Source organism: Silurus meridionalis, chromosome 10 (genome assembly GCF_014805685.1).
Source record: "Silurus meridionalis isolate SWU-2019-XX chromosome 10, ASM1480568v1, whole genome shotgun sequence".
Taxonomy (NCBI): domain Eukaryota; kingdom Metazoa; phylum Chordata; class Actinopteri; order Siluriformes; family Siluridae; genus Silurus; species Silurus meridionalis.
In genome coordinates, this window is record NC_060893.1 from 16,081,722 (window position 1) to 16,108,856 (window position 27,135).

The window sequence follows — 27,135 nt, forward strand, 5'->3', positions numbered from 1 at the left end:
CGTGTGTGTCTGTGTGTGCTCTATGCTCCATATGAATGACGGTCATTTGTCATGTTCAGTGCTTTGGCTGTATAATTGTGAAAGCCCTGCGGCCTCCTCTCTTCACACAACTCAATTTGACCATCACCCCAAAACATTAATTACATACACATACACACTCTCTCTCTCTCTCTCTCTCTCTCTCTCTCTCTCTCTCTTTACACACACACACACACACACACACACACACACACACACACGCACACATCCATTCCCTCTTTCCCCTCATTCGTTTCCTCTTCCTCTTATTCCCCTGCTTTATCTGTCTTACTCCTCATCTCTCATTTTCATCTCTTTATTCTCTTTCTCTCTGTCTATGGATTGTGGGGGTGGACCAGGGCAGCTGCTCGCACAGTGCTCCTGTCCCTCTGAGCATGTGTGTGGGTTTGTTGTGTGTATATGTGCAACTTTGAGTTTGTGGTCCCCAGATGGGGGTGACCCAGGCTTACCCCTCCTGCTGAAGATCCACCTGTCACACACACACTCATGCTCATATCAACAAACCCACACACCCAGTGACCCAGCCACATACATACACATACAAACACAGACTACATCATCACTAGTCTATCTGATCTTTATAACATCAGGTTTAAGGAAGAAGTGAGAATTAAATAAATATATTTCTATATGATTATATGATCTATATTTTTTTTACATAAATCTAAATCAGGGGCATGTCTGAAATTTCCTACAAAACATTGTGTATGTCTTGAAGAGCATCAAAAACGCATTCATGTGACAAACCTCTTTAAAAAAGAATTTAATTTGATACATATAATCCAAATCATCACAGATGGTTGCAAAGAAACAAAATAAGTGCTTTTCAATGACGGCCTCTGTCTCTGAATTTGACCCTAAATAAAAACAAAGGCTTTGGTCAGAAATAAAAACACACGTGTGTCTACATATATAAAGAATTTTCAACATTAAGAAAAGGTTTAGGATTTCACTCCTAGCATCCTACACTCTTTTGAATAATTATGATTTTATTATAAATTAATAAATATATACATGACCAAACCAACAAACCCTTCTCTTTCTTTTAACTGATAATGGGGTAGAATTACAATGGCAAATACAGAGGTCTGTTTTAACAAGGGTGGCAATAATATAAATAACCAGCAACTAGTAACTACTATATTTTAAATACCTCACCAGTTAAATTTTTTTTAGTAATTAATAATATATAAATAATAAATTAGTAATAAATAATATAAAAAGTCAAGTTGACTTTTCTTGTAAGAGAACTAATTGTAATTTATTACATTGCAATATCTATTGTATATATTATGCTTATTAAAAATTGAATCAGAATTGGTAAATGTTGTTAACTTTAAGGAGTGATTAATCTTCATCTTCATTAATCATTATGTAAGATTTGTTACTAATCCATATAATGTTTTTACATTAAAGCTACTTATGATGTAATGTGAGGACCTTTAATTACTGTCTGGTTCATTAATTTGTGAACCTAATTAACTATATTTAGCTACCAATGTATGTGAAGTATGTGAAGCACTTTTATTTTCCTCTTTGCTCCTGTGAAGACTGCTGAAGCAGCATTAGTTTGTTTTTGCGTGTCTCATGTGCAGTCTAGATTTGTCACATGTGTTGAATCAGTGGTTTTTTTAAACATGTCATAGGTTTAAAGTAAAACTTATGAATCAAGATAGAGAAAAAGACTGACGAAAATGAAATAATTATGCGACAACTCCCACCGTCTGTCAGATTCACCTTTTCCTTTTTTATGTTATTGTGTGTGTGCGTGTGTATGTATATATATATGTGTGTCTATGTGTGTGCATGAACTGTATGCCTGAGCAAACATAAAAAAATATAGAGAGTGTAGATTGTACTTGTTTGTGTGTATTGAAGTGATCTCTGAAGTCAAAAATAGTCCCCTAATCATTATACTCTTCTTTGTAAAATTGGGAACACTATGACAATAATACAATATATAACAGAAGTAATCAAACTTCATTCAGCATCCGTAGTCAAATTCTTCACATAAACCTGCTGAATCTTAACTGGCTATACAGAAAATCCCTTGACCTAGGGAGAATAAAGCTAACAAAGCTAACTATAAATTTTGTTTTATGCATTAAATAGACCTCAAAAAGCAATCTCCTGCTCAAATTTTTAGAAAGTCTGCAGAGGATTCTGAATGGAATTTCCACATTTATTGTGGTCTTACTTACTGAAGGTGCATGGCAATTTGTGGAAAGTTTTCCTGGATGGAAAGAATCCATGGATGTTACACCTTGACAAAGAACTATTTAAGAACCTTTATTTTTCAGACTGTAGTGCATGTAACATGTTCTCAGTGATATATAATACTATAGTTCATTATATAATCTTAATTGTTTTTGAACTCCACTACAAAATGTTTGACCTTACAAATAATGTACTATATAGTGAGTAATAAATATACATCATTTTAGAAACAATGAATGTTACATTTAGGAAGATAAATATATAAATATAAAAATGATAGCCTATTTTATTTTCTTTGCCAAAAACACCTGGCATATCTGTTTCTTTTACATTTGTTTTTGAACAATATCTAAAATAATGCTAATTTAAGCTAACACTTGTAAAAGCAACTTTCTTGTTTTCTTTACAAATCATCTGCATTCGTACATTTGCACAGTTCAGAGCATCTGCTAAATTACTAAATGCTAATTTAAACGTGTATTTATAAAGTAAGGAGCAGAACACAACTGTTACAGAAAAATAATGACGGGGTAGTGTAATTAATATTTCAAGCTTAAAGCAAATGGAAGCTACAGCATTTGGGAGACTATTATATATTATAGAATGTCTGAAAGATTTCCTGTTATGCAACTTGTGTTACTGCAAAAGATGTAAAACTTGTGTTACTGTGAAATATGTAAAAGACCAGCTTTACCTCAGACTGTTACAAACCACTAAACCTAGAGACTCTTTAGAAAGTTGCTCAGAGAATAGTTTACCATATTACTGTTAGGCAAGGTTTTGTAGCGTACCTGTGTAGCTATACATTAATAACCTACATTCATTTTAATTCATTAACAAACTTGATAAACATGATTTAAAATACAGTCAATTACAGTTGATGCTAATATGATGTAGGTAACATCTCCAGGCCAATCCTAATCAAGCATTCAACAATGCTGGTATGCTATATCTCTAGGTATCTTTGATATGAATCATAATCATATGATTTATTTTTACAGTGTCACTACACAAGTCCACTCTGGTGTGTGTGTGTTCAGGGTTGAACAGCAGAGTTTTTATAGTACATTAATGAAAATTCAATTCAACAAAAGGTGCAAGGCCATTAGGTGATCACTGCATGTGTGTGTGTTAAGGTGTGATTGTTATTCTATTAGACAATGTGTCATATGTTTTTGGGGGTGTTTCCTGCCCCCTTCCTCTGGTGATAATTGATTCCCACTGCGCTCTGCTGATTGGTGTGAGGCCCCCTATGGGCCGGGAGAGGACTCAACAGCTGCCCATCTCTCACTCTCTCAACATGAAAAAGGATAAAGAAAAAGGGTGTTTTTTTATTTACAAATTTACTCTAAACCACAGACAACACCTGAAGGTCTAACTTTATACACACACAGCACCAGGTACATTCATATGAACTGGATGAACTGGAATGTAGTCGAGTAGCACATATAGTGTACAAACAGAAACACAGGCCGCTGACACTCAGTAGCACAAGATGGCAGGGACAAATGTAGAGCAGATTGTTCTTCACAGAGGAAACCCAAGAGTGGAGTGTGAGGGTTAGGGGAGCGTGTTTGCTAATGATAACTCAGTTGTGTGTAGTTATCTCAGAGTGCTTCTGTACACTCAGTGAAGTGACTGTGATACGAATCACTTACCATGTGTAGTATTCCAAAATGGAATATACATAACAATCTGGTGTATTCACAGAAAGGGCACTAAAATTATGCCGATGATTATAATTGGCAAACATTGTAGATCGCATGACTAACAAATGCTGGCAGTAGAGTTGCCATTGCTGCCTTCTTATCAAGCATAATTGTAATGAACTCTACATCGACGTGATAGACTGATAGAAAGTCATTCAAGATCAGTGATAAAAATCAACACCAGTTAAAAAAAATTGCAGTTACATAGCTGATGTTGACCAGCACTCCAGGCTGACTTCAATTAACCTTTCCAGACTTTGTGTCCTTTCAAATACACAACATTACTTTCCTTTTCCTTAGCAAACACATAGCAAGAGCAAGGGCAACACAGAGAGAGAGAGAGAGAGAGACACTATATATAGACACTGTATATATCAGAGATTAAATGGTAAAGAAAGTTTCCTTGAATTAGCAAATATTTTTTTAAATACGTTTTATTTTCAGTGCTTTTTTCTGAAGGCAAATAAGAATACATCCCTTTTAAATTAACAACAACTACAATCTATTTTTAAAATAGCTATTATAAAAATATATTCAAATTGACTTGAATTTTTCACTTACACACCTGGTTTGAAATGTACGATACAGTCCTACAGTTTAATAAATGGTACCCAGCATAAATCATATTAGTATTTACTCATGGTACACAGCTTGAGCTTTTTGCTAAAATGCCCAGACACAATGTAAATATAATTTTAAACTTTGTGTCTTTTAAGGAAATAAACATTCTTTAAGTAAAAAAAAACCTGTCAAAATTTTTGATGTTGAGAAACAATGCACTTGCCACTGGTAAACACAACTCTTCACAATAGTTTGAAAAGATTCACCATTCTCCAGCTCCACATTCTTCTGCGATTTTCTGATATCGAGACACTTCAATTATAATAGCTGTTATTTCTTCTATTTCCCACAAAAAACTTACCTGCTTCCGAAATGAACCTTTGAGCAAAAAAGGAATTAGTTATTATAATTAGATATTATAATGAATAGCTCAGAAATGGTCCAGCCTTGAAGAGCTGAGAAATGCTGTGAGGGGGCAGAAGGCTTGGAAATTCTTAATTACTGCAATTACACTATCTGCATCATCGCAGATCTAAATAAAGACCCTTTTTTACTCACTCTAACACACACACACACACACACATACACACACACACACACACACACACACACACACACACACACACACACACACACACACACACACATATACACACTCAGTGAGGAAGAAGATCTTAATATAGAAGAAATGCCTACACTGTTGTTCATTATACATTGGATATTTCCATCAACAGCTCTAATTAATCAGACAATTACAGGACAATGATTTCTGATGTAAGATCCTGAAATTTACACAGACAGAATGCTATGAAACGCTCTAAGAATGCTTTACTGGGAGAGGTAGGCACATCTTGAAAAACAGCAAGGTAGCTAAACCTTCTTAAAAAGACAAAGGTAGCCACATCTCATTGAAACAGACAAACCAGCCACACTTCCTTAAAATGGACAGGGTAACCACACTTTCTCAAAAAGGACATGGTAGCCACTCCTAGTTAAAAAGGACAAGGCAGCCACAACTATTTAAAAAGGACAAAGTATCCACACCTCCTTCAAATGGACATGGTAGCCACACTTGCTCAAAAAAGACCAGATAGGCACAGCTCTTTAAAAAAAAAAAAAAAGGTATCTAGTTAAAAAAGACAAGGTAGTCATACCTGTTTGAAAAGGACAGGGTAGGCTCAACTTTTTAAAAAAGACCAGGTAGACACACCTGATCAAAAAAGACAATATGGACATACCTAGGGGAGAAAATACATTGTAGACACATCTCTCTGTAAAGGAAAAGGTAGCACACCTAATTAAAAAAACAAGACAATGTAGACATGCCTATTTTAAAAGGACCAGGTAGACACACCTTCTTAAAAAAGACAAGGTAGCCACACCTCTTTGAAATGTGCCCGTTGTTGCTTTAGCTAACTGCAAACTATTTAACACAGTAGAATGGTTTTATAATGAGTACAGATTGAAATGACTAACCTTAAAAGTCTGGGAGTCAAAGGTTGTTTTTTTTTTTTTTTTTAATGGCTTTCCACCAAATATTCTTACCTCATTTAATCTTACCTTTTAACTAGGCCTTTCAACATGTACCTATGTAGCCAGACTCTGCCTGAAAGGGAGCACTAAGTGCACTATTACGAATACATGAGCTTACAGATATTTAGAGAGAGAGAGAGAGAAAGAGAGAGAGAGAGAGAGAGAGAGAGAGAAAGAAAGAAAAAAGAAAGAAAGAAAGAAAGAAAGAAAGAAAGAAAGAAAGAAAGACAGAAAGAAAGAATAAGGCTGATTATGCTCTCATCCAGGACATCATCATGATTTATATATATATAAGCCTGTAAACTATTATTAGTATCTCTAAGAAACAAAGGATCCAAGGATACAGATTTTAAAAGGAAAAGAAAAAAAAAACACATTTAGTGAAAAAAGTTGTAGACCTCCACAATATTATAATTTTTAACATACGCTAACTGTCACTACTGGGATTTCTTAAAAGTCATGTTACCATTTAAGGTCAAACTATTCTATCTGATCTGCTCATGTGCTCTACCGCTGTGCTTGAGATGTGCAATTGATAAATCTCTGAACTAATAATGCTTAATTACAAATTAATTGTGCATCAGCTGTAATGCAATCTTCCTTAACTAATTAACATAACATGTTTGTGATGAGCGCGGGTAGGAGGTGGTGTGCTGTTCATTTACAGATGAGAGATATGACAGATACAGGATTAAAAAAAAAGTGTAAGTGTAATCTTTCTGTGTCTGTGTGTGTGTGTGTGTGTGTGTGTGTGTGTGTGTGTGTGAGTGACTCAGAGAAAGCGTAAGAGGTAAAAGATTGGTAGTTCACTCTCTTTGCTGCACTCTAACACCAGTAATTGGAGGTTTAAGTGACCACACAGTCACACACGCAGACCTTCTGGATGAAACCACAAGCCGCAATCGATCATTTTTAATTGCTGAGAAATGCATTCAAATAATAAAGCGCATTGCGATCGGCCAGAGTGATGAATAGGCCCTGCTGCCTCTATCGCATTACCTGCACATGCAGAGATATTGCGAGCAGCATGTGCTGAGACACATGTGACTGTTATTCAATAACAAAAGTTGCATATTAAATTCCATCACAGCCTGAAATGAATGTGTGGCAGAGGGGGAGAGACAGAGCGAGTGGTCTTTCGTCTGGACTCACTTTCATCATTCTCCTGGAGTGGTCTTTAAAGAGCCCTTTGTGTCCTTCAGGATCAGATCTATCCATGTTAATGCACTTGATTTTTCTCTTTTAAGTTATTTGATTATTCTGTTCTCACATGTATTTGTTCTTTTTCTTTTGCATATTTTAGACGAGTGATTAGACTTTATTTTAATAGGCGGATGGTGAAAGGCAGCATTAACCCATCTGTTAGCACATTACTCCAATAATTCTCATTTGAATAGACATTTTTTCCCTAATTGCAGCGTTAATGATTTAGGCAATTAGGTTTCTAAACAGCAATAGCAGCAAAGAATCATGTCATTATTTTTCACTTTTATACTAATTTGGTTAATCAGTGTTAATTAGTTAAGAAGCTCAGGGAAATGTGGCCTAAATTCATCACATTTATTTATTTGTTTGGCCTATTTTTGTCTATTGTAAAATCTAATTAAGCAATCTCTATGTAACAATAACAACAAAGAAATTGTGCAAATATTAGAACAAACAGCAAAGCAAATTTCGGGCATTCTGTAACAGCGATTTTTTTGGATGCCTGAATATATTATATCAGCAAACTGGATATTCTCCACTATATTATTAGACAAGAGAAAAGAATACACAAAATTTTGCACTACATAACAAAAAGGCTGTTATCAAAGTATATTCATTACAAACGGTAGGACAAACTTTAAACCAGCAATTGTTATTAAAACATAAAATATTGAATTATACATTGCAGAGCCCACTTAATAAACTGATTCAATTAATTAGCTTATTATAATTTATTGTCAACACCCAAGATTTATTCTTCTACATAAAAAAATAGCATTTTGTTTTTATTATGTTAAATAATAAGGAATTATTTTCTCTAGATATATTCAATATGTTTTCACATGTGCTTTCACATAAAAAGAGAATAAATACATACGACATATTTTACAATTCCATAAAAATATGCTTATTACATATTTTATCCTTCTAATTTATATATATTATACTAAAAGGTTTTTGTATAATTATATTTTCTTACAATTCACTTTTCATTAAATTTTTATTGACTGTTATTCCCATATCTGTGTGATGTGTTGCATTTAAATATCTTAAATAAGAAAAGTTTTTAAAAAGAAATACTAATACATTTTGCGCTAACATTAAGCAAGTGACTGTAATCAGTGAGAAAATGTGTGTATTAGTACTCTGGACTCTTTTATTTCATTCATCTTAATCAGTGATTTAATTGCATGCATGCCTCCCCCCTTACTCATACTCACTGATTTCTGCCTTACAATACACAGTACAGTGATTGTCTCTCTTTTTGATCCCGTCTTCCAGATCTACTTTGTTTTTCCTCCCTCACATACCATTTCCACTGTCCTTTCATTATCTCCCCCTTTCTTCTTCCTCCAACTTTTTTGTTGGAGAATATCACCTGAGGGCAAGACTCACTGGAATTAGTATTTGTATACGTATGTGTGTGTGTGTGTGTGTGTGTGTGTGTGTGTGTGGCTGTGTGTCCTGCATGTGTCTGCATCCACCACATTTATTTTCTTGATATTTTGATGACAAATGGTGATGATGGATAGCTTTGGAGAGCCCATTAAATATCTGTGTTATTGAAGAATGTCTTTGTGTGTGTGTGTGTGTGTGTGTGTGTGTGTGTGTGTGTGTGTGTGTGTGTGTGTGTGTGTGTGTGTGTGCACTAGTCGTTGATAATTTGATGGTAAAGAGGCAGTGATGAATGGTTTTAATGTTGGGTGGGTCATCACACAGAGAGAGATATGGAGAGAAAAAGAGAGAGAGAAAGGTGTGAGGCAGTAAGGAAGAAAAAAATTGTGACACTGAAAGAAAAAAGGATTTGCAACTTCTAAAACTAAACAACTTCTGCAGAAAAAAAAATATATAAATAAAAAATCAAAATGGTGAAAAAGTAACATGTTACTTCCATTTTTTTGTCATCTAGTGGTCAAAATCAAGGTTACACTAAAATAATGAAATACCACAAAAACCTCAGCTGCAAATGTGTCAAAAAAATGAAGAGAATGCTGCCAAGAAAGAAATGAAAAACATTATTTTGTCCTTATAAAACAACATTTATTAAGAGGGACGAAATTATTGGTGTCACTGCAGTCTATACCAATAATGCAAGCATTCCAGTGGAACGATAGCTAACACTTATGCTGGATATTCTTCAGAAAAAAATGGTGGCCTGATGAATTGTATTTGTCCTGTATGTGTCTAATGTAGTACTGTACCACACATGCTAACCATGCAGAAAATCCAGCTAGCTAGTTAGCTTGCAAAATGTTAAATGAATACTTCTTGCACATCTGAATTCTGTTTAACACATGCTTAACTGTCTTAGTTTTTGCTTTATTTTGATGAAAAGCAAGAGAATTGTTAAGAAATGCAAGACAGAAAGAGAATTTTTATTCAGTGCCTGCTATAAAATTCAACCAAAGTAAAGAGGATTAGTTTACATCTCACACCATCAAATAATGCCTGTATGTTAAAAATCTAAAATATGATGAATAAATCTTCAGTAAATACAGTGCTTGTGAATGTTTTAGACATTTTACATTTGCTCAACCAAATGGGGTGGTTATAATAAAAAAAATAAACCCTTAATATTTAAGAAAACCTTTTTATTTTTGGTAAGCTGATCACATGTTTGATAAAAACATAATTGAGCCATTTGATTCAATCATTAAATAGTTGTTTTACATCTTTTCTCTTCACAGTGCAAATACATTTGTAAAAAAAAAAAAAAAAGAAAAAAGAAAAAAAAGAGAAAATATAACCACCTAATACAATAATAAACAAACACTGTTAATGAAAATGTATATTACTTATTTTCTGCTCACTGTTTTACAGCATGTTATATTTACACTATCCTTATCTTTACATTGTTTTAAAGTTTTTAAGTTAATTCTCTACAGATTTTCCACCCAAGATTAGTGGACAGTGTAATCCTTTTAGTCTTTTTCCAGCATTCACATTTTAGTTGTAGTTCCTCTACCGACCTGTAGAGGGAACCCTGTATCACAGAACGCTTTCTGTAAGCTTCTTAGTCTTTATCGTTGCAGCCTCCATTACCCAGGCCTTGTCTTTTTGCAGTCAAATGCACCTTTTTTTCAAGTAGCCCCCCTGCTTTTTCATTATTCTTATTTCCACTGGTATAGTGAGACTAAATACACAATTTTTCTTCAGAGCTTTTCTCTCCTCAAAGCTCTCACAGGACCAAATGTTTCATCAGATTGTGGTTGACAACTCCTACTGAGGATAACAAAAACAAAATTAATCCCCCTTTTGCAATGAATAACTTATTCTACTTTATAATCGTGTATTTCATATTACTTTCATCTTAATCTACCTGTGTCACAACTGGAGGGTGGTTAGAAACTTGGGTAAAGCTTAGATGAGGGTAATTTTTAATAAGCGTCCAGATTTGTCGAAGTATTATGATCTGACAGAGAGAAATAAAGATGGATAGAGAGATGATGTTTGAACATCAGACACTTGTAACAAATAAACAATGTATTTGTTAAGTAACATTACATACATTTATAAAGTGGTCTCTGTACTGTATATTCTAATGGTTGTCCATTAGTTTTATGTCTCCAATACCTGTTCTGGCCATTGGAGAGGACCGAGACGATGCTGAGCGATGTCCCACTCGTCTCATCTTCATTTCCTTTGCTCATATCCTGTAGCATGACATAGGCTTTAGGTATAAATTCTGCCCTGCTGCTGGAAGGGGTAAGTTCATTTAACAACCCAGCCTCTGGCATAGTAGTGGGCGTTCCTGTTGGTGTGTTATTGCCCCTCCAGCCAAACAACAGCCTGCCATAAGCAGACCTAAAGTCCCTGTTGAGTGCAGCATAAAGGAACGGGTTAAGGGTGGAGTTAGCATAGCCTAGCCACAGCACCACCGAATATGCCATGCGTGGAAGATCCGGCTCCTTTCGTATCCCCATAATGGTAAAAAATGTAAAATAAGGAAACCAGCAAACTACAAACGCGCCCAGCACAACTGCTAGTCTGACTGCAGCTTTGTGTTCACGTAGTGCTAACATTGACACTCCTGATAACGATGACATGGTGGTTGCAGAGCATGCTCGATGTATGGAAAGGATTCGCTTTGCCTGGGCCCGTGCAATGCGGAACACTCGGTAATAAGTCCAGCACATTGCCACCAGTGGAAGATAAAAGGTTGCAACTGAATCCACTAGTACATAAGTTGGATTTAGCTCGAAGCGACAGTCTTCCGCAGGGTCATCCTTACCATGATTCTGCACCGTCTGGTCCACTGTATTCCAGCCGAGGTGAATAGGAACAAACGAGACCCCGATAGACACCACCCAGATGACTGCTAACGATGTACCAACGTGCCATGGCAGCACCAATGTAGGATAACGTAAAGGCACTGTGACTGCAATGTAGCGATCTATGCTAATAGCCAGAAGATTAAGAATAGAAGCAGTGCTCAGCATGACATCCATTGAAATATAGACATTGCAGAAGTGAGCTCCCAGTGGCCAATCCCCAGTCACCTCAATGAGAGTAGAGAAAGGAAGGACCAGAACTCCCAGGAGTAGGTCAGTAATTGCCAGTGACACGATGAAGCAGTTGGTGACACTGCGTAGGCGTCTGGTTGCGCAGACAGCCAAACACACCAGCACATTTCCACACACTGTTAGCAAGATGAGGAAAGATAGAATCACACCTAATCCTATCTGAGACCACATTTTAATACTGCAGTGATCAAAGTAAGAGGAGGAGCGTTAGGAAGTCAATGATAATGTAGATAATGTGGATAGTTGATCGTTTTTTCAGCAAATAGCCAACATGTCGCATGCATAGGCCTCCTTTACATCTCCGTGTTAGTCGTGTAATAGAAAATGAATTCTCTTGCACGTCCATCGACCTTTCAAAAAATTAATCCTTGTTTGGAGGCATAATCCATTTAATACGACTCTGCCGCCCTCTTCTGGTGAGAATCGTTAATGCATGATATTTTTTCCTTTTCGCTCCTGTAGAGGAGAGAAAATAGCTGAATTTAGTTGGCTTTTATAATATATTTGTTATTATAATCATTATAATTTTTAGAATCACTATAGGATCTATATACCTATGTACTTCTACTATATAGGTAGAACCGTGATTATATTGTTGCTCTCACTTTTTTTCTTGATGAAGACACCAACTGATCCAAACTTTTAACCAATTATGGAATTTTTTATGGAATTTTTTTTATCTGGTACCTTGAAATACTTTTTCATTCATTAAATCATTGATCCATTCATCCATCCATTTATTTATTCTTTTTCAGGAAACATTTTATAATGCATCCTCCAACATTAAATTGTGTTTCAGTTTATTCACCTATGTGGGAAAAGACTTGTTATGCTTCCTCTTGTGTGCATATGTAAGAATTTATTCTCCTGTGATAAAGCCTGTGGACTAAATGTGGAAAAATGCTTAGCTTTGATAACATGTTTAACACTGATAACTGAGTGTGTGTGTGTGTGTGTGTGTGTGTGTGTGTGTGTGTGTGTGTGTGTGTGTGTGCGTGCATAAAAAAGAGAGAGGGGGTGGAAGCTTGTGTGATACAGTGTTTGCGTCAGCGTGGTGTATTTGCTCCCTTTGTCAGTAGGACTTAATGGAAGTTTGGCTACAGAACCATGGAGTTAACACTTGATAATTTCAGCCTAATTGCTCAACCCTCTTACTCACACACACACACACACACACACACACACACACACACACACACACACACACACACACACACACACACACAAACTGAGATAGAGAAAGCTAAAGACTCAGAGCTCAAATACACTCCTTGCCCATAGAGGACATCAGGATAACAGAAATAATACTTCATATCAATATTGTTTACACATACATGCTTTCACTTTTTCACTGCTAAAGGTACATAAAAAAATGGTTCACACACACACACACACACACACACACACATGCACGCACACACACATACACACAAAAACACACAAACACAAACTTGCAAATTCTTTAAGAGTAATTAATATACTTTGTGAGTTGGATATATAAATATATTTAAAACAAACACAGAGACTCTGGTAGAAACTTTGGCTGTGGTTTGTACCCAGTAGACCATCACCATATCTGGGCAGCCCCCCCTGATTTCAATCCATATAAGGAGCCTTTCCCACCACATTGTGTGTGAGTGAGTGAATAAACAAGAGAGAGAGAGAGAGAGAGAGAGAGAGAGAGAGAGAGAGAGAGAGAGAGAGAGAGAGAGATTAGTCTTGACGTATTAATCTGGTCTAATTTATTAAAGGAAGGAAGACCTACTACTAATATCTAATAAGCTGTGCTGCCTGCCTGCCTACCCCCCTCTTTCTCTTTTTCTTTTTCTCTCTGTCTCTCACACCCAACTCCACCCCACTCCCGACACACACAGGCTCATACCATTTTTCTCATTGTGGTTTGATACTCCTTCAAACATAATTACAGGTGGGTAATTCAGCAAAAACACTCTGTGGCACATGAGGAATTTATCACAATACAAAAGATTAATACTGTTTTTTTTCTGTGAGGTTTTGTAAACCAAGCTGCAGAGAAAAGCTGTAGAATATAAGACAATATATTTAAGAACCAAACATTCTTATTTTTAGTTATTGCTATAAAAATAGTTTCACCTGATAATATTTACAATACTCAGCAATATACATCATATTAACGAATTTATCCAATCCCACACATTTGCACACATTATTTTGCTTGATACCAAGACACTTGTACAATGATGCCTAATGGCTTCTTATCTATATAATTTATCATGGTTTGTCTGTGGTAACTATGTTTTAATTATTATTATTATTATTATTATTATTATTATTATTATTATTATACATTTATTATTTTTTCCAAATGTGCAGTCTTTTTATACCAATGGCTTACAAACTATGTTTTCCTTTTACTCCAAAAATGTTAAATGTTTTGTGTGGTTTATGTGTCACAAAGAATCATACTTAATTAATACCGAATCAGTTACAGCACATAATCAGGAAGTACCAGGAAATGCACAGTAGTTTTAATATAATCAGCCTGTAGAATATTGGCATCTTGAGCCAAGAACATAGACAGTAAATATAAAAGATGTTTGTCCTCTGTGCTCCACGGTGCTGTAGAGAACCTCTTTTCATCTAAGTAAGTTTTTGTTTAGGTTTGAGCTGACAGGTTATTCTAAGCTCTAGCAGTTTGAGAGATCGTTTTCTGGGTGGGAGGTCATTTCATATTCGAAATGAGTGCAAGCTCCCATACACTTGGCTTAAAGAAATCTTTTTTCTTAGCATGTGACAGGATAATGGGTATATTTTATGGGAATAGTTATAGGAAAAACTGTAATAAATGATTTGACAAGGAAAAAGAATTATTGATGTGATTCCTAATGTTCCTTCATTCTAATGGTGTGCTAAAAATAGATGAGAGACCAGACACTGCACACACTGACCTTGCCCACCTATATATACAGTATCTCACAAAAATAAGTACACTACTCTTATTTCAGCAACCATTTAGGCATACCTTCTCAAGAAACAATACTATAGAAATTAAACTTGGAAATATTTTAGAGTAGCCAATGTGCAGCTTGTATAGCAGTATAGATTTACTGTCCTCTGAAAAGAACTCAACATACAGCTATTAATGTCAAAATAACTGTAATCAAAAGTGAGTATACCATAATTGAAAATGTCAAAACTGTGTCCAAAGTGTCAATATTTTGTGTGAGCACCATTGTTATCCAGCACTGCTTTAATCAATAGATTTTGGGCTTGAAATTCAACAGAGCTTCACAGGTTGTTCCTGGGATCCTCTTTCACTCCTTAATAATGACATCACAGAACTGCTGGATGTTAGACACATATTGCTTATCTTAAGGATTTGAGAATTATAATTGCTGCTCTCCTCAAAGATGGTCTAGGCTATAAGAAGATCAGTAACAGACCTCGCAAGTGTCGATCAAAGAAGTTGAGTCCTTGTGCTGTGCATCAGGTGCAGCAGCTGGCTTCAAAAAGCAGAAGCATGAGTGCTTCCAGCATTGCTTTAGAGGTAGCAGAAGTGAAAGGTCCACTTGTCAGTATTCATACCATACGCCACACACTGCAACAAGTCGTTTTGCTGGCCGTCATCCCAAAAGGAAGCCTCCTCTAAAGCTGACTCACAAGAAATACCGCAAACAATTTGCTCAAGACAACATGTCCAATAGCATGAATTACTGGAACCATACATATATACTTGTTTGACTCAGTTGGTGTCCAGCATGTGTGGCAAAACCCTGGTGAGAAGTACCAAGAAAATAACATCCTGCCTACAGTCAAGCATGGTGGAGGTAGCATCATGGTCTATGGCTGCATGAGTAATGCTAGTACTGGGGAGCTGCGGTCCTTTAAATAGAAGCATGGATTTCAATATGTACTGTGACATTCTGAAGCAGAGATGCTCTCCCTTTAGAAACTGGCCCGAACGGCAGTCCTCCAGCATAATAACGACCCCAAACACCAAGACGAGATATATATATATATATATATATATATATATATATATATATATATATATATATATATATATACACACTGTATATACATACACATTGGCAATCAAAATTAGAGAACAATTTATAAACAATTAAACAATTCTGAAATAATGTCATCTTCACTGCTCAACAGTTGAAGGAGTTTTTGTCCTGTCTATATCATGCTACCAGAACACCTTTTCCACAAAACAACTAAGGCATTTAAAAAAAAAAACATTATTTTGCAGAAAACACACTGATCAAAATTAGAGAACAACAATAACTGTAGCATGAAAAAAGATTACAACAAAATTTTCTGAAGGTTACAACAGTCAGCAATTAGTAGGAAGTGTCCAGGCCTCTGCTCTGAATGACTTCAGCACTTCTGCGGCCACAGGACAGCACTAGTCTCTCACACTGCTCTGGTGTGATTTTGGTCCACTCTTCTTCCAGTCTCCTCCACAGTTCGGTGACTGTAGTGGGTTTCTTGGCCATAAATTTGTCGCCAAGAATTTTCCAGAGGTTCTTTATTGGGTTGAGATCAGGACTCTGGTCAGGCCATGTCATTATTTCAATGTTTTTAGTTTCATGGAACTGCTTTACCCGTTTTGCTGTGTGACATGGAGCGTTATCCTGCATGAACACCAGTTCATGCAGTTAAATAGGGGTTGACAGATAATCAAGGAAATTAGCACCAGGTGCCAGATTAACACCAATAACTGGGAGGTATCTGAAAGTGTTCTCTAATTTTGATCAGTGTGTTTTCTGGAAAATAATGTTTTTTTTTTTAAATGCCTTAGTTATTTTGTGGAAAAAGGTGTTCTGGTAGCATGGTATAGACAGGACAAAAACTCCCTCAACTGTTGAGCAGTGAAGATGACATTATTTCAGAATTGTTTAATTGTTTATAAATTGTTCTCTAATTTTGATCGCCACTGTATATATATTGGGGTGTACAAAAAATTCACTTTTCAGTACGTACCTGGGTTAATAAGACACGGTTCGGTTAAATTCAGTACTGTTTGGGGAGATGATTGAAAAAACTTTATTTATTTTTATTAACATGGTTTATTATTATTAACATTTGTGAACATAAACAGTACATTTGTTAGACCCTATTTGGGGAATACAGATGTGAATGTAAGTGTGTGTTTTACATTCTACAGATATGATCTACTTAACTGTTGTACTTATTTCAGCATATTAAAATGAAGGTCTTAATTGCTTCCATCCTTCATTAATTCACTTCCTTGGTATGTGGATTTGTAAAGATTGTAAAGCGGACATAAAACGCTACAGAATCCATAGTGCTATTGTTAGCCGCTGCCCACTTAATGGTTAGTTGGTAATGCTAGTGCTATGGATTCTTTAGCGTTTACACAGTGACACTGCGCTAACTCTAGTTTTTATTTTATACCCCTGGCAATGTTGTGTATGATTTCAAGGTTAATAATAATAAAAATAAAATAAATAAAAAAATAATAATAAATAAATAAATAATAATAATAATAATAAAAACACACTCAAAGTGCGAGTTTTTATATATTTTTTTATTATCTTGCATGATTATTATGCATAAAATCATTCAACTATAGCTCAAGATTATTGATATGAAGATAGCTTTATATCAAACATCAGAAGGGAGGAAAAATGTGATCTCAAGTATTTCAGAAACTGCTAATCTCTTGGGAATCTACTACATAACAGTCACTAGAGGTCAGAGGAGAATAGGCAGCCAGACAGGAAGTTTACAGGAACTCATATTTAGCCATATTTTTATTTAGTCATATTTTGAGTTTGATGAATAGAAAGTTATCTCAAAATACACAAGATGTCAAATGTTGAAGAAGTTGGGCATTAACAGAAGAAAAAATGAAGTTCTAGTTATTTTTTTCTAGAACAAAAATGTAAGGCTACAGTGGGTACAAGCTCACAAACTGGACAGCTGAAGATTGAAGATTAATTTGCAAAATGAATGTAAAGGTGTACAGGTATTCTTTAAGAAAAAGCATATACATTATAGGGGAGGCGGTAGCTTAGTAGTTAAGGCATTCTACTTTGGATCTGGGGGTTGTGGGTTTGAGTCTTGGACATGCCATGCTTAAGCCCTTGACCCTGCATTGGTTAGTTGTGGGAATGGGGATAAAGTACTCTGCTCCATGAACATATGGTTTACATGGGTTGGAGTCAAAGATCTTGAATAGCCTTCTATAGAGCTCTGACCTCATCCCTGTTAATTGAGCACCTTTAGGATGAATTGTAATACTAACTGCAACCCAGAACTCACAGTCTACATCAGTACCTGCTTTCACTAAAATCCTTGTGGCTGTATAAGCACAAATCTCCACAACCACTCTAAAACCTGGTGAAACATCTTCCCAGAAGAGTGCAGGTTATTATACAGCAAATGGATGCTAAATGTGAAATAAAATATTCAAAAAGCACATATGATTACTTTGGTCAGGTGTACACAATTTTTTGTCCATATAGTGTACATGTATATACTAGGGCTGTCAATTGATTAAAATATTCAATGATTAATCACATGATTGTCATGAGTTAACTCGTGATTAATCGCAACTTACCTTTTACAAGTTTTAAATGTACCTTAAATTAATATTTTACAAGTTTCTAATACTCTAATCAACATGGGCATGGACAGATATGGATGTCAATGTCGATCTTATGCAATTGTATGTTTATTATTTGTAAAACCATAGAGCATCAGTAAAACAAATGTTTAGTTTTTAAAAATCTTAATTAAATAAAGGACGTCGTGAATAAATGCGTTGTGTTGAAGGTTTTAATTTCACCTCTTCTATCTTTATTTATTTATATTTTTAATAAAAATGGTCAAAGACAAATGTGTTCTTAATCGCACGTTAATAAAATTAATGCTGTTATGAAAAAAATAAAATGAAAATTTGCATTAACGTTATTAACACATTAGTTTTGACAACCCTAGTATTTACCTATAACATTTCCACAACTTTAAATTTATGTTAACATGAGCATGTCTATAATGTTGATTGTTGTGTTATTGGGGCAAACTAGGTTATCATTGCCTGTGACTATAACAGTAGAAGAATTATAAATAATTATAAATAAGAAAAATAAAGTATTATGAGTTACAAAATATTGCACATTTTTTTTACAGTAAAATTCCATGTTACCTCAAAAAAATGTCCACTCAAAAGGAAGTTTTCTAGGGAACTTTTGGTGCATAACGTCTCAAAACATCCAGATCTTATTTTTTCCGTAACACTTCTCTCTCTTTAAACCCGTAGTCTAAACTGGGATTCAGAGCCCATTTAGGCACTTCACAATTTGGCAACATGACAGGAGATTCTTCAAACAGTCTGTTATGATACGATATCTTAAAAGACTTTGTAGATAGACAGCTGAATTTTAACTAAGGGTTCAGTGAATGACTCATTTGAGAGTTCCAGCTAAAAAATAACCCGAACAGCAACCATTTATGAAGGAAAAAAGAGTAAAAGCTTTTACACAGTGTATAGAGGTGTAGAGGTTGATGCAATCAAAATCTGTCTCTTTAGCCCTCTAACTGGTACTGATAACATTTAAGTAAGTGCTGTAAGAGGCATTGAGAAAATGGACCTGATGAAATTTAGTTTGATTGTGAATAATTTATGATGCATATTTTAAATCATTCCCTGTTCATCATTACTTTATTGGTGGCCTCAAAATCTGAGTAGACAACATAATGCAACAAAATATATCAATGCATCTTAAGGAATCAGGTGTTCCTAAAATAAAACTGCTGGAAAATGTTCATTTCTGTTCTGATTTAGAACATCCGTGTGTGTTAATCTCTCCAAGAGAGCACAGTGGGGTGTTAGAGAAATATGTTTATATGTAAATGTATATACAGTACTGTGCAAAAGTATTTAGTTGTCTATTTTACATTATTTTTTATATATATTTTGTCTTGAAATATATTGTCTTCTCCATAAGTGTGACAGTAAAAAAAGCCAGTAGAAACACTTTAAACATTTGACGTTACGATTTTCAATGTCGGAAAGCAGCAAAGAAAGCAGCAAGTGACATAAAGACCACTTAATAAACCTCATGCAGAATTTCTTAACAAAATCAAAAGATAGTTAACCAAGTCACAGGAATATTAATAATAAACATATGTAAATGTATATACTGTGTATATTTTCTTGTTCATACTGTATGAATTTACATACTTATCTAAAATGTTAGGCTACTTCTTGAAAAAAAGACATATCCAGCACCTTCTAGGATTATCTGTTGATATCTTTCACTATTTCAGTAGAAAGGGTCTATGCAGAACCCAACAACAGTGGGCATCACCCACCAACATTAAGGCACTTTTGAAGACCTGGAAATATTAACAAACAACCAAAAAATCAGCCTGTTTGCTTGCTGGAACATGGACTCAAGTTCACTGTCTGCTTTATCTTGATCAGAGTCACGGTGGATCTGGAGCCTATTCTGGGAAACCCTGACAGTATGGCTCTGACGTCTCAAAGCACCATGCACACAGTCTCACACACACAATCTCATTCAGACCAAGGGGGTAATTCAGTAAAGCCAACTGGATTAGAGCGTATATCCTTAATTCATTTGACATGTCTACTGCTTGATTGTTCTGATTTCCATTTCTCTCCACGTTTCCTCTTTGTCTTTCTCTGTCTAGCTGAAGTCATTGTCATGGTCATCTCATGTTAATGAGTCATGGTAATGATTTTGTGCTAACCTCCCTTTCATTAGACATTGTTTTAGTATATGACAGTAAGACTCAATCTGCTATGATATGGTTTTATTGTGTGCATATTGTATATGGTTGAATTAGTAGCCTCTGATCAATATTAATCAATCAATATTATCAATATTAAATAATTGATTACTTTGTTTAATAGGTTGAGAAGGACTAGTTTAGAGATCTTAGTTGAAGTAAATTTATTGCTGAAATTATACCTGTTAATCAATCATTTTCTAATCAATTGCATCAATCCAAACAGTTTGATCATTAAACCCCTGGTAGATATTTTTGATGGAAATTATATGGGGCGTATCATGCAGCAGCATGAACGCACAGTACACAGCTGGAATTCTATCAATTTTTGTTTCTCTGTCACTTTCCTCACATTGTTACACACTCGTAATTTTGCCCACATGGACTTTGTACACTTCCTGCTGTTGAATACATGAACCTACTGTATTTTACAAAATTGCGGTTAGATGAAGCTTACAATTCTGCATTTAATACTCTCTTTCTCATACACACACACACACACACACACACACACACACACACACACACTTACTCACTTACTAGCTTTTACAGACACACTCAGTTGCCCTCAAATGCACACACACACACACACACACACACACACACACACACACACACACACACACACACACACACACACACACACAAACTGTTCACAACAAAGCAGCTCACATGACTGAAAGCGGAAGGTGAACAAAAGTGTCTCCATGTTACATGCTTTTTTTTAATTTCACACAACTGACTCATTACACAAGTGAGCCTTTCTCCAGCTTTTGGTTAAACACTTGCTTTATGTTTAGAAGTTCAGCTTCTGCATTCTTTTTTATAAACTGTCCATACAATTGTTCAATACAAAAAACACTTTCAAATACGTATTTCATTCAACATAGCATGAATTAAGAAGCAGCATGGACTTACTTTAAATGACCTCCATTTCTGTGATGTCTTTTCTCCCCTTTCACATACATACATACATACACACACACATTCTCTCTCTCTCTCTCTCTCTCTCTCTCTAAGCGCATGCTCCTCTTACCCAATCACATAGCTAAATGGGTTTTTCTCAAGTAGGCGTGCTTGCCTCTTAATATGTGTGTGTGTGTGTGTGTGTGTGTGTGTGTGTGTGTGTGTGTGTGTGTGTAAAATTCAGCTATGTCTTTGTGGATCACTATGGCTGCCTGTCCTCCACTCTGTAATTTTGCATGAGTAAGCCATCATGGTACTCTTTTTTCCTAGTTATGACCCATATTTTCTGTTCTTATGCTTTTTGCCTCCTTTTTCTCCATCTCTTGTGTGTTTTGTTCCAAAGATAAATGTTCTCTAACAGGGTATGGCCCATCTGGAGCAACAGCAACTATTTTAAACCACAACAACTAAATTATTTTCATCCCTAGACTCTCAGTGTGGTTTTAACTCATGGGAACATGGTGGACATTAGACTATTAAAGGAATGTAATTGATGTGAATGTTTGGATTAACAGCATTGTAGCGACAGCTGATAAGTTGAAGGTTGTTCCTGCTACTAATACAAAAAAAACAAAACATTTTTGTTTAGCAAATAAGACCAGAATGATCAAAGAGGTTAATTGAAATCTTTACATCTATAAAACTAATTCCTATATTTTCCACTACCTGGTCCCTCCCAGCTCTACCCAACCACACCATGAACTGTCAATACAGGTTATGTCCAATTGTGCCAGCAAGTGTTATAGTAATACTAACTATCACACTTCACAACATAATGTTTGATAGCAAAAAATTTATGTTTTTATATTTCATGTTTTTATGATAAATAACATGAAAACGGTGCACAAAATAAATGTTAATGAATAGAAAATTTCTCATGCTATGTATATACATATAACAATATGTTTGTACTTGTACTTAAAAATTCATTATTTGTTTTCATTTTGAGGGTGCCTAAAGCATTGCATATGCATGTTATAGTTTCCTCATGATCTAACTAGCTTTTATTTTCAGTTCTCTGCTTTAATCATTTGTGCTTAAATATATATTTGTTTATTTTATTTTCATTTTGAAAATGAAATCTTTGATTTCTCCCATCTATGTTAATAATAAATAAACAAACAAATAAATAAATGTTTCATGTTACTAGTATGGCTTTATGGTGGTTTTCTTTCCTGTGGTTTCTGTTACTAATTACTGATACTGAAGACTCCTCAAAACACAAAAAACTGAAAAGAAAAAAGATTCTTCATCGCATCAATTATTATTGTTAAAGTATTTTTTATTTGCAGTGCCTGTCAGTGAGTTACTACACAAAGATAACCTACTAGAAAAAGTACATTAATACAAACGTGAAACGTTTATGCTTTTATTTTGTATAGAAGCAAAAGATAAGTATAAGATTAAATACAAGATCACAAGGAATTCATTGTTTGACCTAGGTTGCCTAGCTTAAACAAAATGATTCATATTCTGTTGTGCTGTTGTGGTTTCTGTCTGTGAGAAATGTGGGCTAGAAATTAAGTGAGGAAGCAATAAGACCACATCTCTTCAGTCTATGACACTTATTTTTCCTTTTAGAACTTACACACCATACTGTTCTGTTTCAGAAACCATATCCTTTATAGCCCACAAGGCTCTAGTAGATACGCATGCACACACGCATGCACACATGCACACGCACACACATTCAACTGTAAGCCTCCTACATTTTTCTTCTTGTGCCTCTTGCTTAATGTTCTGCTGATTACTGATGTTTATCACAATTAAATATATGCTTTCACTGTAAGGTCACTTTGACTCTGTTAGTGGAAACATGTGAACTAAAATACGCAAGACACACGTCAGTATTTTTTTATACAATCATAGCTGTGTTCTTAGATTCAGATTAAAGTTTCTGGTAAAATAGTGACATACAGTAGTTATTGTGTGTTAAAGGCCAGGGCTGTCTTTTTTTTTTTTTACCAGTAACACTTCTTTCTCGCTTTCTCTGTCCAATGTTAAATAAATGCCTTCTCATCGAAAAACTACATCATGTCAATGGTTTAGCATTTTTTTTGCTGTAAATGACAGCTAATATTTTCTAATTAAATATAAATCAGAATTTTATAAATTACACGAAAGTAGGGGTAAGGTCTAGTGAAGATGATAACTGCTTTCTTTCAAAGTGAAGTGTTTTAACCACAAAAGATAACAGTCTGATTGTTTTACAGTCCTCTGGTGATAAGTGTCATGCCATATCTGTTTAACAGAAAGCCTACAGCATTATAATTTTAGGAGGTGCACAATTTCGAGCTATGACCCTGCATGCAACCGTTGGAATGTCTGCTAATATTGCTGACTAGAAAGCCCATCAAACTTTTTCCTTTACAGAATTTGCCTCCACAGAGGCCACATACACTATATTGCCAAATGTTTGCAAACACCTGGTCATAAGTTTGGAATTTATTTTCTAAGCATTGCATTAAACATTTAGTCCCAATTTGTTCTTATAATTCCATCCACTGTTTCGGGAAGATGTTCCACTAGATTTTGGAGTGTGCTTGTGGAGATTTTTGCTCATTCAGTAAAGTAAAGTCAGGTATTGATGTATGTGAGGTGAGGAGACCTGGGGTGCAGTCAGTGTTCCAATTAATCCCAAAGGTGTTCAATAGCGTTGAGGTCAGTACTTTATAGCAGGAGATCTTCCACTCCAAACCATGCAAAGCATATCTTCATGTAGCTGGCTTTGTGCAAAGGGGCATTGTCATGCTGAAACAGGTTTGGGTCTCCTAGTTCAAGTAAAGGGAAAATGTTACGGTACTGCATCCACCTTTTTACCTTTATGATAACAGTTTGGAAAAGGACCACATATGGCTGGGAAAGTCAGGTGTCCCAATAATAATGTCCATATAATGTGTTTTATTTCACTCCTCAGTCATCTCATTACTGGATAATAATTGAATAAACTATAATTATTATTGGATAAATGTTTTTGTTTTTCTTCAATTGGCTTTCTGCTGTTGCCTGCACAAGATTACAAAAAATTAAGTTTTTCTACAGAGCCAATAACAGACTACCCCTTACTTATCTTACGGTGCTTCCCAAACCCTGCTTTGCAAATGCTTCCTGCATCTAACAAGGCTTGACTGGGTTCACTTTCCCTGAATATTTAAGAAAGACATTAAACAAAAGACTAATGGAACACAAAAAAAGATACTAACAGAACATGTACTACAGCCTCTCTAAAGACCTTTTTATTTAATAGACAATCACGAAAGCATTTCACTGAGTATATGCATGCGTTTTCAAAAGACTGCTTGCTGAGATTTTTACCTGTGGTGTTTTTGTAGATTTTGAATTTTTTTTTTTTTTCTTTTCACATTGACCACTCAGTTTGGGTTGGAGTTCATTGGGGTTCATGCCCCAGCACCACCAAGCTCCCACTGTTGGACTCTTGAGCCATAACCCTTTCTGCTCTAGGGGTGCAGAGTCATTGCTGACCATTTACTCTGATTCCAGATATGTGCTATGATGTAATGTATATATGACAAATACTTTCTTGGTTCTTTAAATGGATAATAAGTGATGCATGATGTATTTGTGTTGTCTATTCCATTGTATAGGCCATGCTGCACACAACTTTGAAACAATTTCTGTTAAAAGCCCTATAAACAAGTTTATGATGGGTACATTTTCAGCATGGTCGTGCATTCATAACTGTTGGTTTTCTAATTTCTAGAAGTTTGTATTTTCCTGTTTTATTGGACCGTCTCCTGGTTACGTATATAACCATGGTTCCCTGAGGAAACGAGATGATGCATCAACAATGCTTTGGGAACACTTACACATTGTCCACACTTTGACTCACATGTATAATCCGTCCAATGTAAAGCACGGTGTCACCAGCAGGGTGACGTCACGACCTGGAAGCTATAAAAGCACATGCAGAGATGCAACATCTTGTTCCCTCAGGAAAGCATGGTTACATACGTAACCTTGAGCTGCATCAACACGTTTTGGGAACAAGTGTCCAATACTGCCAGACTGACCAGTCCCTGCCTAGTGTGGAAGGGCACAGCTAGGTCACATCAGACACAGATGGTTTAGCTTTTCCTGGCCTGGGGCCTAAAAAGGAGGAGAAAAGAATGCCTGAAGCATAAAAGATAATGGGACAACCTAGAATACCTCGGTTGTCGACGACCAGGAGAAACACAGTCTTGACTGTGAGGAACCTCCAAGATACCTTGGCCAACGGCTCTATGGGAGGCTCAGATAGGGCCTCCAAAACAACAGCCAAGTCATATGAACCATGAAGAAAATGCGTCACCAGTGGGTTTCTCCCCAGTAACTGCCTCACCGGGGAGGCATGATACGCGTAGACTTTTAGGGTGGAAGGAGCCAACCCTGTTCCTAAAGGAATTCCAGTACTGAACCAACCATGCCATGAACAGGCACCATCTAGCCGTGTATGACCTCCTCGTAGGAGCTCTGGATCGGAGAATGGTCTTTATCACCTCGGTGGAGAGACCAGAGGCTAAGAGCCATGCCCCCTCAGGGGCCACAGGCACAGTCTCCACAGCTCTGGGCAGGGGTGGACCATTGTGCCCCCTGCCTGAGAAAGGAGATCCCTCTTGAGAAAAATCTCCCAGGGCGGATGTTCGAGAAGGGCTATCAGGTCCAAAAACCATGGTCTGACCGACCACCCCTAGAGGGTCTGGTGTTGTTTAACCCTCTGGAGTCTGATTCACCGCCGGCGCCCAAACATACTTTTTTTTCAGATGCCAGTAAAATGAGCTTAAACTGCTTTGTCATATTTGATCAAACATGTCAAAGTAATACATCATTTAAATCTGTAAAGGGTCTACTTTCATTTGTGTATGCTCACTATATAAACAAAACGTTGTATTTTTTTTAATGAATAAAATAATCAGGGTGCGCCATCTGTCGCCTTTGTCTGCGTGATCTTCGTTTAGAAACACGTCATCAAAAAGCGCTGAAACACGGCCAATATCTGACACACGGAAATAAAAAATATATCTTTAGACAGCTTAAAGTATGTAGTTTTAGAACAAGTCCATGAAATAAAAAACACGTTTCCAATGAAAATAAATCATTTGAAACCAAGTAGAGGCACAGATTTTCTGATAATGAGCTGCGACCGGACACGCCCCCCCGCTATTCACAGGTAAAATAGTTCACACGTTGAGTCACCCGCCCCCCGGACAGTGGCATAAAACAATGCGATTTGACACGCTACACCGGTGAGGAAGCTCTTCAGATGGTTTTGGACAGTGATAAAGAATTTACCTTTTCATCCGAAGAAGATTGTGATTCCGACGAGGAGCGTTTGCATTTTGAAGAGCGAATCGACCCATTCGAGGACTTTCAGCAAATTGCTACGATATTAAGTTATTAAGTCTTACATTCTGATCATATAAAACTCATATTGTTTGTAGACATGTCTGCCTAGCTTTTGTCAGCATTGCCCTTTTAATGTTACAACAAAAATCCACCAATATCTGCTCATTTGTAACATTAACTGTTTGTAATTGTATGCCCTAAATATTGTTGACGTTATATAAAGTTATATTTTAGCCTCAGTTCCGTTTTGGTTAGTCTCACTTATC

General features: G+C 35.9%; 1 protein-coding gene across 5 annotated transcripts; it reads right to left on the reverse strand.

The window, feature by feature from the left end:
* Window positions 1-9,341: 9,341 nt before the first annotated feature.
* On the reverse strand, window positions 9,342-21,558 carry hrh2a (histamine receptor H2a). 5 transcript variants are annotated; one of them, XR_006927176.1, is made up of 4 exons: window positions 21,479-21,558; window positions 10,839-12,244; window positions 10,585-10,677; window positions 9,342-10,484 (listed from the first exon to the last, which is right to left on the reverse strand). XR_006927176.1 is itself a non-coding variant. In XM_046859664.1 (3 exons), the coding sequence occupies exons 2-3, from the start codon at window positions 11,957-11,959 to the stop codon at window positions 10,671-10,673; spliced, it is 1,128 nt and encodes a 375-aa protein (XP_046715620.1). In that variant the 5' UTR covers window positions 11,960-12,244; window positions 21,479-21,558; the 3' UTR covers window positions 9,342-10,670. The 5 variants fall into 5 exon arrangements, 1 of the variants encoding a protein (XP_046715620.1); XR_006927175.1 differs by having other exon boundaries at window positions 9,342-10,487; XR_006927174.1 differs by having other exon boundaries at window positions 10,585-12,244.
* Window positions 21,559-27,135: the final 5,577 nt, after the last annotated feature.

What these genes read in the sequence shown, in the direction of transcription:
- hrh2a (XM_046859664.1), bottom strand. Translation starts at nt 11,959, where the DNA reads ATGTGGTCTCAGATAGGATTAGGTGTGATTCTATCTTTCCTCATCTTG.